This window comes from Xiphias gladius, chromosome 16, assembly GCF_016859285.1.
Source record: "Xiphias gladius isolate SHS-SW01 ecotype Sanya breed wild chromosome 16, ASM1685928v1, whole genome shotgun sequence".
In the NCBI taxonomy this organism is placed as follows: Eukaryota; Metazoa; Chordata; class Actinopteri; order Istiophoriformes; family Xiphiidae; genus Xiphias; species Xiphias gladius.
The window spans coordinates 8870244-8890372 of NC_053415.1; the positions used below are offsets into that span (position 1 = coordinate 8870244).

Sequence of the window (20129 nt, forward strand, 5' to 3'; positions counted from 1 at the left end):
ACTGTGCTAGGAATAAACCTGTGGTTGTGACAGACAACATTATGTGGAATACCAAATAATGATTGAAACTGTAACGGTTAAGTCTGAAAGTTGGTTTTGCTGGACATAAGGTAGTTGTAGTAACAAGACTAGGTCAAAACCTAGTATATGGATGGATTGCATATGGTCAATTTGCAAAATTGAGGATGCAGTTGAAAACTGTTGTGGAACTGCTGTACTACTTTCAATGGAAAGTAGCTAAAGCCTGTTGCTAAATGTCGCTACATGATGTAATACAATAATTAGCATATAAATGACATTATCACATGATATGTGGATTCATTTGCCTAGTGCCAGTCGGTTTCAGCCCTTTATCTGTTTGCTTCTCTCCTACTCTCTGTGCTCACATATACAGTATTTTAAAACAGCCGAATTCCCAATAAAGCTGTTCTCATTTACATGTCTTTCTGCTTCTGCTGTGAGACATCGGAACAAGTATGAAATAGCGACTGAAACGCGGCCCATTAAGAATTCACGTTAACCAGCAGTCAACACCAAGCCATTTCCGAGCTGCTGCTCTGCTCTGCTAAAATCCTGCTTTTTTAACCGAGATGTCATCTGACAAAATCAACATACACATATGTTAAAGATATCGGCTGTGCTGTAATTTCAGCTATATTTACTTGTAAAATAATCATTCAGAGAGAATGTTAGAAGCTAATTCGAGTCTGTGTCACCTGCTGTGCAATCAAGGGAATGAGACGCATAGAGAGGTGTGCCTGCGGGGGGAAAGCCCGACCTCGCACTCACAGGGCAACACTGGCAACTCACTTCTACACAAAGTAGCTGAGGTTTGTCCAAAAACTCGTTAGCTTCGTCGCAGGGTGCTTTTTTGAAAAAAAGTCTCTAGCAACAAAGGCGCTAAGTTGGCAACACTGCCTGTAAACGCCGGCGATGATGTAGTAGAAACTATTCGCGGCAATTCATTTTGAAAGAGCAACGTGCGATGGGGACAATCCGACACTGGCCGGGCGACCATTGGTGTAACTCTATCAGTCAGTCTGTCAGTCAGTCAGTCAGTCGTGGAGTCACAGCCTTTGGCATTTGTCAGGCTGGCCTTGCTGTTACGGTCATTTACGCAACTGAAAAAAGCTTCAACTGTTTATAAATTAATTCCCAGTTTTAGCAGTACTGATAATACTGTGGAATAGAATGCAGCCAAATATAACCGAATATACTGAATTGAAAAAAACAAAACAGGGAGAAAGAATGAAAAAGAACTTGACAATTAGACCCCTATTTTAATTAAGGGTACCTTCATTTTAGTTGTAACAACATCACAACTTATTGTGTGGATCATTGAGTTTCAAGATTTTTTTTTGGGACAAACCTGAAATACATATAAGAATTTTGTATATCTATTCACAAAAAATTGGGGCCAATTAAGTTACCACTGTAAAATGGCATGCTTCATTCATCTGCGATATTTTAGGACTAATTTAAGCTTGTCATAAACGTGCAATATTTGTATGTATAATTTATTATACATTATAGCAAAACTGGTTTATGAGCAGTATTATAATGCATAGGTAAGGGTTTACATGAGCATGGTCATGAGTCATCATGAGAGCTATGTAATTTGTTCAGATCTTACTTTGTATTCTAGATATGGAAGTTATAAAAGGTGCACCAGCATGGTTTAGTTGAAAAGCTGTTGGTAGACTTATTTTAAGTTTTATCAAACCACCATGAGTTGCATGGAGCTGTGCAGGTGGCATCAGTTCAGCACACTGTAAAATTTCAGCTATTACCTCCACCCTCTCTCCCCTGATGTGCCCACCACTAAATATATCCTGCCAGGTCAGGTACCCATCACTGGCATCTCAGCTTGTTAGTCCATCTCACGACAAGGCTTGGTCAAGTGAGCCCTGCCGCAGCCACACATGGGATAAAGTTCCCTGAGGAAATGTAACTCACAGACCCAAACCAAAACAACCGAACTCAGGACATAGAAAAAAAGACAACAGCTTTCAGGCAGGAGAAGGACCAATTACTAGCCCTAAGGACAAAAGGAAGATGGGCAAAAAGGTCAGGTAAAAAGAGAGGGAAAGATATGTATAGAAGAGGTGAGTGAGATGCCTGGGTTATTGACATGCAGGGTGAATCAGGACAATGGCTGGCTTCCTTAATAAGCTGTCTACAGTATGTATGTGGCCTTGAACAGACACAGCACTATTCACCTGTCAAGCAGAGCGCAGCTGTGATTTAAAGCTGTCAAAAAATCTACAAAAGCTGTTGAAAATAGAATCAACCTGACTTAAACTGACACTTTAAGTTAGGTTGCACTGCTATTAACCATTGTTAACATTTCTGTCTTGATTGCAGATTGTAATTCTCAAACTGTACGCTGCTTAATATAACTGCTCTACCAATCTGGCTCTACCCTCTACCTTTGTCCCCTCTTTGGGTAACTGTTAAAGTGAATCAGACACTTTGAACACACTGTGTTGTACTGTATCTGTCCCTATCCATCTGTTCATAATTCTTCCATTCTTCCATCTCTCTAAATTATGAGATGACAGGCCTGTAATGAGACAGAATGACCATGACCTAGTCAGCATCACAATGCGTAGAGACTCCCTGCCAAGACAGCAAAGAACATCTTGTCCTGCTTCTGTTATCCTGTTCGTATGCTCTTCTTAATAAGCTCAGAGGCAAGGCTGGAGAGTATAAATGTGAGAGCAGACAAAAGACAGCTTTTAAAAAAGACTAAAGGCTTGAGGGTTACACAACCAATTTCTGTATCCTGGACAATAAGGATAGAGGAAACCACCAAAGCATTGTTAATGATTAAAAATCTTAAACAACAACAGATGTCCAACAGCTGAATTCATAGTGAATTATTAGTCATACTACATTTAAAAGCTGCTCTAATCTAAAGTAATGACTTTGGAGCTCTAACAAGGACTTGCAACATGGACAGGTCTCTAGCAGAAACATCTAGTCAAGTCAGGTCCAATTTATTTGTATAGTCCATGATCACTGCCAGTAAAACCTGTCTAAAAGAGATTCATTTGCTACTGCACAAAGCACTGACACCCTTTTCATGTGTGCAAAAAACCTCAAAAAAGCAGGAGGAAGTGTAAAGCTTAAATATCTCAGTATCTTCAGTTTGCCATTATATCTGGCTTGAAAATGAAGCTTTTTGCCTTCATAGTCTGCAATGCAACAGAAATGCTCATGCTTGTAGCACAGTCCTCAATCATGGAGCAGCTGAATGTTATGAAAGCCTAAAATCTGAGGACCTGTCAGAGTAATCTCTGAGTCGTTGTTGAGCCACACTATTTAGCCTCCTGCAGATAAAAGACATTGGTCTGTCTATGCTACTAGGAAATAAGATGTCAGCTTCTGCGGTATATCTGCCATTGAGCATCAGTTGTAGTATTATATATATTTTATTTTTCAGTTTGTACAAATTTTGCTGACTCTTTAAAAGTTCCAAGTCCGAGAGATCAAAAAGACTCAACTTCTATAAACCAGTTGGCCATTTACTGATTTTCTGCTGAACAACCAAGTTCTGTATATACAAAGAAAGGTTAGTGCAATGTACAATGTATAATCTAGGTCCATCTATCATTTTGTTTTCACTTATTTATCTGGGTAAGGATGGTGGTAGTAGCAGGATAAGCAAAGCAACCCAGACATCCTTCACCCCAGCCACACCTTCCATCTCCCCTTCCTGGGTTAACCTGAGGTGTTCCCAGGCCACAAGGGATATACAGTATATATACAGTATGTTATAGGTGTCCTCCTAGTCTGACACACCTGAAACACCTCCACAGGGAGGCGTCTGATAGTCATCCTGATCAGATATGATTCTATTCAGATATGATTCCGCTATGATTCCGCTTTCAGCACACACACCCCTCCCTCCAGGAATTGCAAAGTTAGTAGGAAGAAAGCGTGTGTCCCTGTGAGGATTTCACATGGACAGTGTCTCACACGAGGGGCCAGAATAAGAGTCATTCAAATGTGTGGGCACATGAGGCCCATGTGGGCACAGTCTGACGAGTGGGCTCACCACCTATAAGGACAGAGGTGAGGCTCAGGTCCTTTACATTGCAACAGCAGTGCTCTTGGTGACCTGAACCATGTCAAACTATTTTTTTCAGTGGCATAAAAAAGCACCTTAGCATTGGAAAAAAGCCCAAAGCTTTTATTCCACAATGGTCCCAATATTTTGCCTCAGCACTGACAGACTCCTTTGGATAAATGTATTAATTTATCAGCAGCTAATGACTTCTTATTATTCAAAGGTCAGCTGTGGCCTATCCTTGTTAGTAAGAAAACAATGTTTCATTGTACCTCTGCTTAGTCCTAAGAAATAATATTTTTAGTACTCCCACTTCCCCTTAGGACATTTTCTCAGAACTTATATTACTTAATTGCACAGAGTTTCAAAGTTTCAAATGATCCTCCTTTTGTGGACAGGTTTCAAAAAGATTCAAAAAGATACTGTTAAACTGTTCTTCGTTTCCTTAAAACCTGTCTGAAAAGCACAAATTTTCCACCAAGTCAAGTATTAGAAGAAATGCCACATGGCATGACAGAAATATTTCAGGTCTGTGTTGGGGCTGATACTGAAATAGGCTCTTCTCACACACCTCGCAAAACATCATTTTGTGATATATTTTCACAAATTTCAGAAAAAAAATACCTGGGACAAGCACAGATTTACACATGCTTACGCACTCTCCATTTCACCTTTAAGTTCCGAATTTGCTGAGATAAAGTGGTTTCCCATGTCAGACACAAAAACACCAGCTGGGAAATGTTCTCATCTCTCTCTTCCTTCCCCCCTATTATGTGTCTGTTTCTTACTTTGCAATCCCAATCAATCTTTTTGTCTCCCCTGTCCCCAAACACAAAGACCTCAACATACTATAAATATCTGAAAGTTTAAACTCTAATCTATTGCATCCAACCTTTACTCAGTCTATGATATCCACCATGAGCCAGTCCTCTCATATTATAAGCTTATCTCTTGCACTCTACTTCCAATCTATCATCACATCTCCAAAGGGTGATCCTGAAACCTGAAGCTGTTGACAAGCTAATGAATACAACCTTAAGTACAAACATTAAGAGCATTGACATTATACTGTATGCTTCATCACACCATTCCCCTCTAAGTTAGCATGTCTGTTTCATTATACATCCTCTTGCATTTAATGCTACATCAACTCAAGCACTACTACACAACAACATGCAAACAAATATTTAACTTACAGCAGTGCACAGGACTTTTTATATTATGGAGGACAAAAATAATTATTTAATCAGCTATGAGAACTGCTCTGATCCCATCTTGGACAGATATTGAAGCCTTGATTTTATGAAATGATGAAGGCCACTTCTTATCAACTGTAGGTTATGACCACTACTGTCAGCTGTTGTATCAACAGTAGTTCAAGTTATACAGAACATGTAATTTGGTCTGTTCCCTTAGGCCACCCCTGTCCTTCGCTTTCTTTATTTTTTACTTTCTGTCTCATGAGATTCTGGCTAGGTCCTCCCAGGTCCCAGGTCATAAAAAGTGGCACAACTTATCACTCACTCCAATAAAAAAAGAGTTGGACAAACACAAAAGTCAGAGACATGAAGAAAGAGGGAGAGCAGGTCAAAAGTATAGTCTTTTCACTTGCTTACATTTGTGAAAACATACAGTCATTACACAACAATGGAATAAAGGAAAACCAGCTGGAAACTGTGACAAAATGTTCCAGAAAGACCATATTATACTGCAACCAAACAGTCTGATAACTTACTATTACATTTTCTAATCAACAACTTTCAACTGAAGGGGTTTTCTGAAATTCTTGCATGTTCTCAATACTTTGAATTCAAGACATCCACATAACAACATCGAACAACAGTTGTCATTCTAATCAAGTGAAGATAATCCGGTGATGGGTGAGGTGTCCACAGGCTGCATACTGTAGGTTTAGTTCAAGTTTAAAGACAATGGCAATCCCAACAAAGCTTCACAGTGCAAATCACAAGAGACGTTTCCAGACAGGGAAGATGGCCAGAATGTTTGTGTGCGTGAGAGTGTGTGTGTGAGCAGGTTACCTGACGTGGGCGACTTGCTTCTCTCCATGTCAATGGACTGTTGGTTGTCAGAGAGTTCAGTAAGGCCTGCCGCAGCCAATGGCAGCCGAAAGGAAGAAGAAGTAGAATGCAGACAGTTTGTCAGATTATTTCAATCTTGTCAGTCGTACAGATTTAACAGAAGTCAGCTTGGTAGATGTCAGCAACACCGAGCTCCAAGAAAGAGTTTAGAGAAAAGCTTATCAGCATCCTTGGTCTATCATCTCTGATTGGTTGCATAAGTGTTTCCTAGTGTTTTAGAATTATTTCTGAAAGTATGATATTATGGGGATCAAGGTCTTTACTAATATATGACATTTGCTCTTTGCCTTGGATGGATTAATTAGAGTACATTTTGTCTTCTGGGAGCAGAGTGGCTGAATCCTTACGTTACCTGCACTACAGTCTATTCAATAAATGTATATATCAGCATTCATTTTGAATTTCAACATTCCCATAATTACAAAACTACAGAATGTAGTGCAAATCTCATGAAAAAGTGGCATATACAATCAAAATACAAAACAGAACAAACATCAAATCGGATCATGCACCAAGCAAAGGCCATAAGAATACATACCTACTCCCTTAAAAGAAAAAAAAAAACATCACAAATGCTAAAATCTCTAAATCTTGTACCTTTAAGTCTGAGTGAAAATGTGGGGTGTTTAAGCCGTGTTCATTAGGGCTTCATTAACAGCCTCGCTGAGTTGTCACAGTTCAAAAAATTTTGATTAATTTAATTGTGTCTTCGGTCCAAGTTTCCAGCAAAACTTCTTAATGCAGATTTTCCTTCTATCATTTACACTGTTCGTATAGATGATTGAAGGCATTAAAAGGGTCTCTGATTAAACCTTTACTGAAGAATAAAATTAAGAATTCTCTCATAACCATTGAGTCAAAATACACACTATAGTTTTGCTAGGCCCAGTGGATGAACAAGGCTTTATTCACTCCACTAACTATGCCTCAGTTAAAATATACATCACATGGATCATATAATATTTATAACTGCCCTTACTTAACAGACTCAAAGGAGTGGCTCTCTTTCTGCAAGGGACAGACCGCTGGACATGACTGGAATAGGCTGGTTTGGTTTTATAAGGAAAAATACAAATATCATATTCTGCTGTAAGACCAGACACGACCATTTTCATTCCAAGCATCTCTTTGGTTTGTCCCTTTGCTTTTAGTCAACATCATTCCTTCCCAATCTCTATGGTAACCCTGTTGTCCTAGAATGTTCCATCAAAACACTGCCCCATCCCTCCATCCCTCCCCCACACACACACAGACCCCCCCACGCTTTAGGAAGGCCTGACTTACTCTGATAGGATGTACGGATCCTTTTCTTTGAATCTGAATAAAAGTTAGACAGGCCACGCATGCAAAACTCTGTCAGGCAGGCCCACATGCCCACAGCAGCAGCCACAGAGTCACCAAAAGGTGGGAGGAGGAGGAGGAGAGGGAAAGAAGGAGTGATGGAGAGGATGGAGGCGGGAGTAAAAAGAACAGTGTAGGTAGAGATTCAGGGCAAAGAGAGATGAGAGAGTACAAGAAGGTGGGAAAGAAAGAAAGTTAGCAGAGAGTTGTATAAGTGGGGTTGAACAGAAGGTAGAAAGGAGAAAGAAGAAAAAAAAATAAGGTTACGATGAAGAAAATGTGAAGTTTAGAAAGACAGGAAGGATGGATGGGAAAGGAATTGAGTTATAACATTTTAGGATGTGGGGAAGGGAAGGGAGGAAAAATTCGGGAAGGGGAGAGAGAAGAACACACAGGCTTAGAGTGGAAAAGAAAGTGAGAGCAAGCAGCAACTGAGTTAGCTTCAGGGGAGGACAGACAAGAAATACCCGCTAGTCCTGCAAACCCTGGAAACGCTGATGTGATTGGTCATTTGCACAAGAAGTAAACTACTGTGTTAGCAGGGAACATATCATTACTTACAAAGCAGCATCAAAATAAATCTCTTGTTGCATCAAATAATTGGTTTACATTTCATTTTGTTCATATGCTTTTTGCCATACACCTACTGTCCTAACAGGTGCAGGCTGGTATTAAAAATATATTACACTACAACTAGAGAAACACACCTAAAATGATCAATAACTAAGCATAATTTAATGAAATGAATACACTACATTTGACTGACATGTATATATAGAATACACGTACACATATGTGTGGTGATAACAGCTAAAAATGTTGTGGGAAGGACAGAAAACTATATTTCACAGGTTCGAATATCACAAAAAGAAAGGAAGCCAGCAGCCTGAAGACGGTTTAGCAAGTGCCATGTGTTTCCCTTGGTCTTTTGACTGTGTTTTTTAAGTTTTGTCTTTAGCAGTATGTTAACTCCTGCACCGGGGTACAGAAAAAGGGCACAGTTTCCCGTTTTTATTTTTCCAACTAACTTGATATTCCCCTTCACACAATCCCTGAGAACCTGTGAAGCGTTTTCACCTGCACTTGTGGGAATTATTTGATAAAGAAATCTGAGGACTTTAAACTGCTTAAAGGACCTTAGACATCTAAAATATTAAACCACCAGAGCTGCTATGCCCTCAATTCCAAAGGTTAGATTCACGTCAAATTAAAGTGTGGCTTGTATTGTACACAATCATTTCTGTGTGGTGGGGTTGAATATCTTTACAATACGTAAGTATAAATAAGAGGCTGCCTTCGGAGACCATCACCAGCCAAGATCAGTGGCGGAAAAAAGGTAGGCAGGAGTCAGGAGGGACGACGAGACCTCTGTGGCTTTTGACTACAGATCTATACTCAAGCAAGACTAAAAAAAAGAAAGGACAGAGAAATCAAATGATAACATGCATAATAATGCCGACATGGAATGACACGCAGCCTGTTAACATGCACTTCATATCATAGTGCAGATCAGTGACAGGCATACTGGGATGGACGAGTGCTTTTGTCTTTGTATGTTATAGTGTGGCAGCAAAAGAGCCAAAAAGGGGAAGAAACAGAGTTGGTCTGATGCAGGCTTTCGAACCCTGATACAATTACCTCTATTCTTAGATCTAACTAGATGTTGTTGGACTATATTTTGGATTACAGACTGGATTTTGTATAAACAGACAGTGTCTCTTAAATTCGCCCTTTTAATGTTAACTCACGCCTAATCACTTCAAAATACTTTTTTGTGTCAGAGTGGAAAAGCCTCTGATACATAGAAATACTACTATGCAAAACTGCTTCGTTCAAAGTAAAAATTCCGCATTTCAAATTTCATAAAAGAAAAAGAACAGAACTGGCAAAATATAATTAAGTATCAAAAATAAAGTAGCGTTTATGCAGAGTGGCCCCTTTTATAGTGTTGTATTATAATATCCTTTATAATGTATTAGCAGTGGAGGAAAGAATATTCAGATCCTGAATGGGAAGTATCATAAAATTGAAGTAAAAATTGGTAAATATTATCAGAATGATGTGCTTCATTAAACATGGAGAAGCAGAATTGCCAAGCATTTTAACATAGGTGGTTGAGAAATAGTTAAGTTGAACTACCTCATTCTGTTGGCAGTGGTATTAATCAATCAATTATACAGGAAATGCAATTAAACCACTCTCATCATTGATTTCAGATCATTCATGTGAGATAGGTCAGATTTGCCTGATTGATTAGTCGAGCCTTAGAAAGAAGAACAGATACAGAGGAGGGGGACAGAAGAAAAGGAAGAAGAAACACCAGTAGAGATGAAAAAGAGTGAGCACAGGAGAAGAGAAACAGACAGAGACAGAACCAGTAAGATGCAGTAGTCTGAATGTAATGACTACACTTTTGGCACCTTTCTGTGTGGATGCACCGTGAGTATTAGTTGTGTACGTGCATGTATGTGGCAGGATCCCAGAGGTGTGTGTGTGCTACCTGAGGTGGACTGTCTGTTCCTGCGAGGGGAACGGGTAAGGCGCTGGTAGGGGTCGGTGGCTCCATACAGATCCAGTGTCGACATACACAAGAGGACGGTTTTCTGCAAGTAGTCCACTACCGCTAGGCCATTACAGTTCCCAAACGCCAAACTGGACACACACAAACACAGCAAGGAGGCACGTGCACATGCACAGACACACACACACATTTGCATTTACACTGTTTGGCAGATTTATTTCACCAGGTTATTGTCATTGACGTTAAAGGTGCAACACGTGGTACAATCAAATACTTTCAAGTTAACTGTTAAGTTTACATGTAATGTCTTTATCTCACACTGCTAGAGCTGCTGTTTTTGAATATCAATACCAGATTTCCAATAAGCCTCATTGCCACCTGCAACCCTTCTCTGCTCTAGAGCCTCTGGCTGAACGGATCAAGAGAAACTTGTTGGCAGCAATTTTTCCATTGGTCTGTGCGCAAAAGATGTTCCAGTTGATGAGGCTCTGACCAGAATTCGATGATATTCACAACAAATGATTCTATCAGTGGCCTTTCAATATAGCAATCAGAAAAAAAATAAAGTGGAAAAAAATAAGTGAAGCAAAAACATAAATGTCAATTCGCACTGCACACAATGAGTGTACAAAGCTTCAATATTTTCCCATATATTATGCTGAGACAATGATATACCCAGTGAGAAGCTGCAGCAGAGTGAAAAGTTCTTGAAACTTAAGCTGTCAGTGAGGTCTACTCATGCACTATGCGCATTTATAAATGGTAAATGACAGTGAACTTGTGAACTTTGGTATAGATGTTCATCTATGAAGCTGACCAGAGGAGACAGCCTTGTGTCTTTATTGTGACTTTAGTAATGAGAAAAGACTTTAATATGGCAGTAAAATTTTCACTGTTAAAAATAATCATGTTGAGCTTTTGTGTAATGTTTTTATGTTGCTCTTCTTTACTGTGTTACTATGCAATTTTTCATTTTTCTGTTACGTTATGAGCACTGTCACCACTTTTACAGATGTCAGTGAAGTAGAAACATTATTTTTGCTTAGAGCAATGATCATTATTATTATGAGAAAAGTACATCACATACTGGAGTGAAATAAAATGGCAAATGACGGCCCTGCTGTGACCCAGTGAGCTTTTTAAAAAGAGCTGTGATTTTGTTGCTTCCTGCCAGCAGAGCTTCTATTCACAACAAAACCATACAAGTGGTCTTAAATCCCAGAGCTCATTTAGTCATTCCATTTCTTTTCAATATCAATGTAACATATTTTAATAATTCCCAAATTTTAAAAACTTAAATGTACAAAAATGTCAACCTTTACTGAAGTCGACAGCAGTTACACTAAATAAGACATTACAATTAAACACTATCTAAAACAAAAGAAAGAAAAAAGAAGAGAGTGTCCACACATCTTCTTGGTACTGTTGCAGCTAACTGCTTGTCACCGAATATCACCTGGACCTCCACTCAGTTTATTCAGTCATAGCTATGGTCTAAGACAATATGGCGTTTCCTCCTATTGGCTGGCAGGTGTTACATTTGTATCGCAGGCAACCTAGTTACAGGAAGCGGTTTAAATACTGTTCTAACCTTATGCTTAGGGTACATTAACTGCAGGCAATAATTACAACAATGTAAACCCTGACCATGTAGTGTTGAATGTTCTACAAACGTAATAATATCGACTCCCTCTCTTTTTTCTTTCTTAAGAGATAAAGGTAAGTGTAATAATAAAGTCCAATGTGTCCTGATATAGAAAAAAATAGACTTTGTTGTGGTGATCTTCGCCTACCACCTTATCCATCATTTTTGTATGTCAGAAAAGTTTGAAATAAACCAACCTTATACAGTTAGCTAAGTATTTCTATTATTCTCCAGAAAACTTGTATCACAGGCAAGCATGCTGTGTGTGCAGTTCAGCATCAGTATATAAGATGACTTCTGGCTTCTTTTTGGTGCAGTTTCCACTCTCTGCTTTACGTCCAATAATGTTGTTATAACAGAACTATAAACCTTAACAACTGTCAATGTTACACTGCGCCATGACAATAATCAAAGATCTCAAAAGGAATCTAGCTTTGTCTATAATCAGTTTCAAAAACACCTCTAAACTACAACAGGGATTGCTGTCCTGAGTGCAGACTACCAAAAATATGGAACTGATTACTACTTTGGATAATTTAAGAAAAATGCCTGGTCCATATTCCTGGTCTAGACAGACAAATGAACAGTCACTCAGATAAATAGGTAAACAAGCTGACAGAAACACTGTCATGCATTTGGTGACTTACAGGCCATAGGCAGAGTTGATGTCCAGGCTGGTGACCTGTTGTGGAGGTTCTCCATCTACCCACAGCAGCTGGATGACCAGCTCTGCCTGGTAGCCAGGGGGGACCCGAACTACCCGGTCCTTCACCCTGAAACAAACATGAAGTAGAGGAAGGGACAAAAATCCTTATTTGTGCAATTTCTGTCACTCTGGTTAGGAGGCTTCTCGGTTGTGTCACCAATCTCCTATCAAACATGTTTGCAATTCCATCAGGAACCTTGACTGGAAAAGTGAGTGACAACAACCAATGCCTAAATGCATGGAAATGTAGCTGAAATTGTAGGTTGACGAAACAAAATCCGCTACAAATGCGCACATGCAATCATAAATATCTAAAACAATCAAAAACAGTTAAGACAGGTTGGGATGCAAAATTATGGATCCTGCCAGGGTTATGGGCTTTAACAGGCCAATCAAAGCACTAATTTTGAACCTAGTCAACAAATATCTGATGGCAGCTTACGGGAAACCTGTTATTATATCTCCTCATCCCCTGACACATCAGAAAGGGCACTGTTGTGCAAATATTGTGACTAGTTAAGATACAAAAATATATATAAATGTTGACCCACCTCTTAATTTATAAGCATCAACAAAAAAATAAAATGAAAATCAGTATCCAGTGTTTACTTAATTATTTCTCACAGTGACTACTAAATTATTTCTTGAAAGAGGTGGGTCATTGTTTTGCTGTTAGGCACTGTATATTCCTGGCACACCACAGGACAAATCTTCATATTTGTTGTGATCTGATGCTGTGAACCGATGTGTATGGAGAGGTCTTACTTGAGACAGGGGATGCTGTCTTTGATACCCTCTGGCGTTCCACTGCTGGGGCTAGCTGGGTGTTGGTGGTAGGTCTGGGGGGAGTGGGAGCCGGGCTCTGAGAAGCAGGGATTGTTTTCATTCTCTGATGGAGAGATGACGTCCTCCGGCTCGCACTGCAGGCGTACCTCTAGCGACTGGGGATGACACAGATACAGAAATATGGATTCATCTATAGATTCATCTCAGTCACTTTAACTATATTCAGTCCTCTAACAATGTGACTTCTACAGGGAACTACGGCCACTGAATGAGTGTTATACAGATGCAGGTTCCCAAAATGTTGGATGAACTGTGAAAAAATGATAAGTATTATTTATATAGCAGTATTTTTATTAGATTATCGTCTAAAAACACCAGGGTCGGTGAAAAACAGTCACTCAAGATGACAAAGCCGGATTTTGTAAAAATGACATTGGATCTTACATGCACTCCCCCATAATGCATCAAATAACCAGGATTTGACCCCTTTTAATTCTCATTTCACTCACCACTATCTGAGTGTTGGCATCATATTTGCTGAATCGATACAGGATGATGTGGGCTGAGATGCCAACCACACAGAAGATGCGACTCTGAGGGCACCAGCTGACCATCTGAACAGCAAAGGGGTCTTCTTCCACCAACTCGGCAGCACGGCCCTCGCCTTGCTTTGGCTTCTCAAACACTTTGGAGGTCTTCAGCTTGTACAACATCTGGAGTGTGACTAGTATGAGAAATGTTTGTGAAAATATTGTTAATGCCAAGCATACTGTACATGGTAACATGGATACGCCGAGAAAAGGGAACAACTGACATTGCCAGTGTTGGAAGCACCAACACAATGAAGAAATATGTTGCCCAGTGCAAAAGTAGGGGTTTTATTATAGTGTTTTTGGAGGACAGATGGGGCCCTGTGGCACAGGTGGATAAGCTTTATCGAATCACGTCCACACAAACTTGTTTGTAGGAGAGTTAATTGTTGGTTTGGGTCTTTTGGTCAGTTTTGTGAAACATTTTCACCATGCACATCTGCGATTGGGACAGCTGTGTAAAAGACATAAGGTAAGTAATGTGACCCACTGAGAGGAAAGTGGTTATCTCCACAGCCCTCTGATTTATAATCCAAAAAATGGTGCTGTGTCTTTATGAATGTTTATGTTTGAAAATGCCCTCCCTTTTTTTTTTTTTTTTTTTTTTTGCACAGTTAACTTTTAGTATGTGTTGATCAAAGATGGCTGGGACTGTTTTATGGCAAAAATAAATGTAAAGTAATAATGACTAAGAAATTCAAAAAATGATTTAATGGCATGCTAGCTAACCAGCATGCCATTAAGAATATGATAGCTGTAGGCTGCTATGGTTGACTAGAACTCTGAGGGTCAGTCAGGGTTAGGGTTAGGTTGGATAAGCTAGTCTCACTAGGCAGTCAATCTATATCAAGACAGTAACGCCAGATATGATGCAGTCCAGGTAAATGCCTCCCACAGACCACAGGTGTCAATAAAATTTCTTTACAAAAGATTCTGAGAAAACAACACATTTACCTGCTACATTTTTGGCGTGTAACCATCTTTGAACATGACGATGGGCAATGTGCCTAATTTGTTGGGGAGTATCTCATATCACCACGGTGCTATTAATTTTTGGAGTTCTCAGCCCACGGCAAATCTGAAATTACTCACCATGGAATTCATGGAAATATATTATTTATTTGAGCATGCTTTGTAACAAAAGCGTGAGTTGTACAAAATGTATCACTTGAGTAGAGCTCAGAGACATCCAGAAAGAAAGAAAGGGAAGTTTAGAGAGTGGACTTACTTGCAGATGCGTCCCAAAACTTAATTGATCCGTCAGCATGTCTGAACACAGAGAAAGAATAGTTTCTTTGGTCTTTCAGGCAGAGTTAGTTTACTTAATAGCTCTAAAAGTGGATCTACAAATTAAGGGAAAATGTGGGCCATTTAACACAACATATTCCTAACTTCATTAAACATTACAGCTATCTTAGAAGCTATCTTAAAAGTCTGGCAGAGGCCATTACTGATTTGAAATGATACACTGTGCAGGAAATGTTTCCTGATGCCTCCTTATGGCTTAAAATAGTTGAAAAGTAAAGCTGAATTCCTAGCCTCCTCTGGGACAATGGAAATATTACGAGCCAAGAATTTAATTTTTTTTTAGTCAAACAGCTCTACTTGGAAAATAAAGAGTGGTTTTGTTCCCATTGCGATTTCACTTTCTTAGCTTTTTTTTTTTTCATACTGTGTGTTACAGATAAAATATCTCCATGTTGGCCTAATTTGGCTGGAATGCTGCTGATATCTGTGAGTGTTACACAGAGGTAGACACCACCCAATGTGCATCCCTCAGAACAGGTTAACATCTCTGCCAACCATGTACAGTATAGTATGGCCCCAGGCTGCTCTGTGCTGACTGTGGTTAGGTTGGCACAGACCCAAATCACACTTATGAAGCAGTATTAGCACAAAATATAAATCACAGTCATCTGTTTCTGTCAATGTGTGAGTAAAGACATGTGGATGACCTTTAATTGCGATGGGTGATATTGCACATTTTTTTTTCCAGCAGCTTGGGTTAATGGTTCCCATATGTTTGGACTTAAGGTTTTTCTGTACCTTCAAAAATATCTCTGACTTACCCTGTGATGATGACCTCTGGGTAGGTGTGGGAGCCTAACGTCCACGTTCCTCCACTGATTGGCCACTCCTGATATGGTTACAGACAGAGTGGTGATTATTTTGAAAACCCAATCACATCATCTTTTGTGTTTCTCCCACTGGGCCCTGTTGGTAAAATTTCATTTTATTCCAAAACACACAATCATCATGCTGGAAATTTCTGTTTGAGTTTCAAAAAACACATGCTGTCATCCTCAAATACAAAACTGTATTGATTAAAATGATGCACATGTTTAATGATAACCCATAATTTCAACAGCAATTATTTTGGAAGGTTGAATTTTTTTAATAAATGCTGAATAGCATTAACTGTGCAGTTTAATAACCTTGAGAGACCAGATTAAACGTTTTCTTTCTTATCAAGTACCAAAGCAGTGGTTCGCTCAGGCACTTCATTACATAAGCACCTTTATACCTTTTTTATAATATCTGTCAACAGTGTATAAGGAAGTTGTTTGATTACATAAATAAAAAAGTATAGAGAACAGAATGTCATTCCTCCTTTATAATTCCCCTTCCCTACCTTTTGGCTATAGCCTGTCTTCTTGTGTTTAGCTCCTATGGAGTAGAGGATGGGGATAATGTCGGGTGGACAGTCTGCAAAATAGGCTGTGCAGGTAACTGGAGACTCATGGATGTCCATGGGGTACGGGTTCTCAAAGACAGGGAAGCTGCAAGATAATCAGCAGAAGAAGCAGAAGAAAGTAAACATTATCGTGAAATATCAACAAGGAGATAATTGACTGTCAGTTTACGTCTATATTGAACTGTTTTTACTTGATAAAACCTGAAAAAAAAATCCACTGGGGTTGCATACGATTTATCTACCTTGATTTTAAAATCTCCTGGTGTAAAATTCACCAAACTTCAAAAACTGAATTACAGAGTGACCATTACCAGAATGTAAGCCATTTTGCAACATCACCTCTGTACATATCCTCTGCTTTAATCCTCTGCCTGAGAATACAGGCTAGGCACAAATAGCAATGCTATGTGCCTTCATGAAAATATGCCTGTTCTACTGCAAAATTACTCCAACTGCGTAAATTACATTACAAACACTTATTATTCCTTGAACAGTAAACTGTATGAATATAGTTTGAGGATACATACTGAGTATAAACTATCAAATCTACACCCTCTAGGGCAACTGACTAATTTATAATGAAAAATTTAAACACAATTAGCAGCTAGTCAATGAGCTGACAATGTCGACAATCTGGACAAGTTAAAACTACATTAAGCCAAATCAGGAGATATTTATATCTAAAAGGTTTAATCAGGTAGGCTAATTAACTAGGAAACCTAATTTATACGTAAGTGTTTTGCTGCTATTCAAATGTATTCCCTAGCCTTAGTTGTTAATCTGTCAAAACTGCACCACATCAGCACCTTTCACCTTCATCTTCATTCCTTCCAATAGTGATAACGAGTTAATTTAACTGAAGTTGTAGCATTTGCACTCTGTCAGCAAAGCAGCGTGTCTTTATTTAAAAGAAAACATCTGACCCCTATTTCTCGCTAAAATATAGATTGGAATGACACTGATTAGTTCTTTAACCCTTTCATTTTGTTGTTGACTATGATTGGATTTCGCTCATGATGAATGCTACTGTATATGTTGTGCTTTCCCCTGAAGTGAAACCAGGTAATACCAGCATGTCAGGAATTGACAGGAGATAATGTGACTCTCGTTTCGCTTTCAGTCACATGCAGTTTAGCTGCTGGAAGGTGTGCTTATACCGTGTATGTATATGTATAACACATACTTGCTCTGTGTCAGATCCACCACAATTAAGTCCTTCTCCAGAAGCACCACCACTGCATAAGGCTCCTGGACCTCTGTAAGATACAAAGGCAAACTGAAAAGGATAATGCTTAATCCATATTTACATCAATTACAACCACACATTTGAATAGTGTGCTTTTAGGATAATATTTCATTTATCTGCAGCACTCTTTATGACACTCAAGAAAAAATTATAGCCCAAACATAACTCAAGTTTGTGGCTTTAATGTAATTATCATTTTTACATTTGACTGTTGATTGTATTGTTGATTATTTTTGAGTCACAGATACAAGAAGATCACAGAAAAGTACAAACCAAATTCTGAAAAGCCCGGGGCTGCTTGACAACACTTGTTGCTGTTTCGAAGACACTTCCAGAATGCTAAATCCTGCAGTAGTGAGAAATATTCCACCTGCTGCGCAACAAAAAAAAATTAAAAATCTACTTTGTGTGCAGCGGCAAGAATATTTTTCATCTGCTGATAGGGCAGAAGCATATTTGCGGACTTTGGACATATCTTAAAAAAGCAATAAGTGTTGTGGTGGTTGTGGTGAGTTAGATTTGTGTGTAAGTTTTAAGGAAACAGCGTTGTATTTGTGACTTGGATGAGATTCAAAGATTACATGAGATGAACAAACCCCATACTGGGGTTAACTTCAATCACAACAAATTCTCTGGAATTCATTGTAGTGTTCTTTTTACCAAATTTACCAGATTTATGACTTTTTACTATTTGGTTTGTGTTTTGATTCTTTGAAGAAATTTTCCAATGCTTTAAGCACTACAAAAAAAAATTTGATACCCCTCCATTTTTATTGGTGGCAAAAAACTCAGAGGCAGATATGTCAGAATTGGACTAATAGAACCAAATCTTTCTGCTGAAACCACTGAGCTGATCCCAGAAAATATTTGACGGCAGTTTTGTCATCGTCTTCGTACGCACTTACCGTTGTTGTAAGGAGTCTCGCAGAGCGCCATGAACTCTACAATAGGATAGTCCATCTCGAGCACAGTGATGGCTTTGCCGTGCATGATGGTTAATGTTGGTCGCCGTCCTGCCTTGTCGTACGAAAGACCCCCAGAGAAGACAACAAAAGGCTCGCTGTTGTGGAGGGAGAACAGGACTTTAGGAAGGGTTTCTCTTGGTCTGTATCAATGCTTGTAGATGAAACTGACTGGGCAATAATTAAATAAATGAAAAAATTAATGAATAAATCAATTAATCAGTCAGTTAAACTATTTATAAGAAATGCATGTGGCTTCCAATCTGTTTATAAGCCACTTATTATAAGCCACTAAAAAGTAGATGAATTCATTCTTAAAGCTACGAAGAGGTGGCCCACCAAATGAATTCAATAACTGAATGAACGAATCTTTGACTCAGAGATTACATGTCATTCAAAACAACTTAACTGTAGGCAGCACGACAAAATGAGATGACCATTTTTTAATGATACATGTAAGAGTGACAATGACCTCTTTGAGCAGAAATAAAGCAAAGCCCCCGTGAAGTGAACTTAAGGTGCATTCAATACAAATGCATAGATCTTATGTGTTTCATTATCTTAGTTCTCCAGGAGTTATGGTAGTGATCCAAAAGAATCAACCGGCTGGAGACTGGTGTGCTGTTTTCATCCACATAGCAGAGTTTAAAAGCACAGTGTGTCGTGTAATTTCACTAACCCATTTTAGTGAAACTTTAAGAGGCACATTTTACGAGTCATAAATTAATTTTGTGCCAAAAATTGAACTGCTTTTTGCTTCTGTCGGTGGCTTACAATCATCCCAAACTAGGGTACCGTAAGGAACCTTCGCATTAATTCGCTACGATGAAATAACCACAGAATAAAGAATAACTTCCTAAGACTCCCCGTAATGGTATTCAAATCACAATTTATTGTAATCAGGAAACTTAAGACTAAATGAAATCAGGAAATCTGGATCTGAATATTTGTTTAATAAACACACACCTGTTCCTCGAGGTCTTGTACTCTACTTTGAGTATGGGTTTACATGACTCCTTCCTCCCATCCTTCTGTATCTTTCCTGAATTAGAGAAATGAGCAAAACATGGACAATATTTAAAGACAATATTACCGTTTATTGTAAACATCTTTAGGTCTTTGCCATCCTCTCAGTTCTACTAAAACTAATACACACTTTAAGCAGTATGATCAGCTTACTTTTTGTCTAATATTAAACTACAGTCAGTTTCTTTTTTGTGTGACAATTCAATTTACTAAATCACAGGGTAAAAAATACAAAGGGAAATTGGAAAAGTTGTATCAGTCTGTTATTGTGCGTTCTGTTAATCTTTTTTCCAATTTGAAGCTATTCATTTTATGCAACATAACTACTTCAACAGCTCCTTTATTCAATGGCCCAATGCACCACTCCAGACTCAAAACCCCGTCCTCCACAGCTGTAATCATCAAGTAATAATAGCGACTAATATGTCTCGTTATAAAAC

At 38.8% G+C, this 20129-nt stretch overlaps 1 protein-coding gene across 2 annotated transcripts in view; it reads right to left on the reverse strand.

Moving 5' to 3' along the window:
* Positions 1-20129, reverse strand: part of stxbp5l (syntaxin binding protein 5-like) — a 129841-nt gene that overhangs the window by 22560 nt on the left and 87152 nt on the right. Inside the window, exons 9-20 of one of the 2 annotated variants that reach the window (XM_040148694.1) lie at positions 19630-19705; positions 18607-18761; positions 17639-17711; positions 16393-16540; positions 15830-15897; positions 14989-15029; positions 13680-13894; positions 13150-13325; positions 12326-12451; positions 10010-10164; positions 7456-7524; positions 6112-6177 (exon numbers count right to left, since the gene is read on the reverse strand). In XM_040148694.1, the coding sequence (XP_040004628.1) occupies positions 6112-6177; positions 7456-7524; positions 10010-10164; positions 12326-12451; positions 13150-13325; positions 13680-13894; positions 14989-15029; positions 15830-15897; positions 16393-16540; positions 17639-17711; positions 18607-18761; positions 19630-19705 (1368 nt within the window). The remainder of the gene's footprint in view (positions 1-6111; positions 6178-7455; positions 7525-10009; positions 10165-12325; positions 12452-13149; positions 13326-13679; positions 13895-14988; positions 15030-15829; positions 15898-16392; positions 16541-17638; positions 17712-18606; positions 18762-19629; positions 19706-20129) is intronic. The other variant, XM_040148695.1, reaches the window with a different exon arrangement.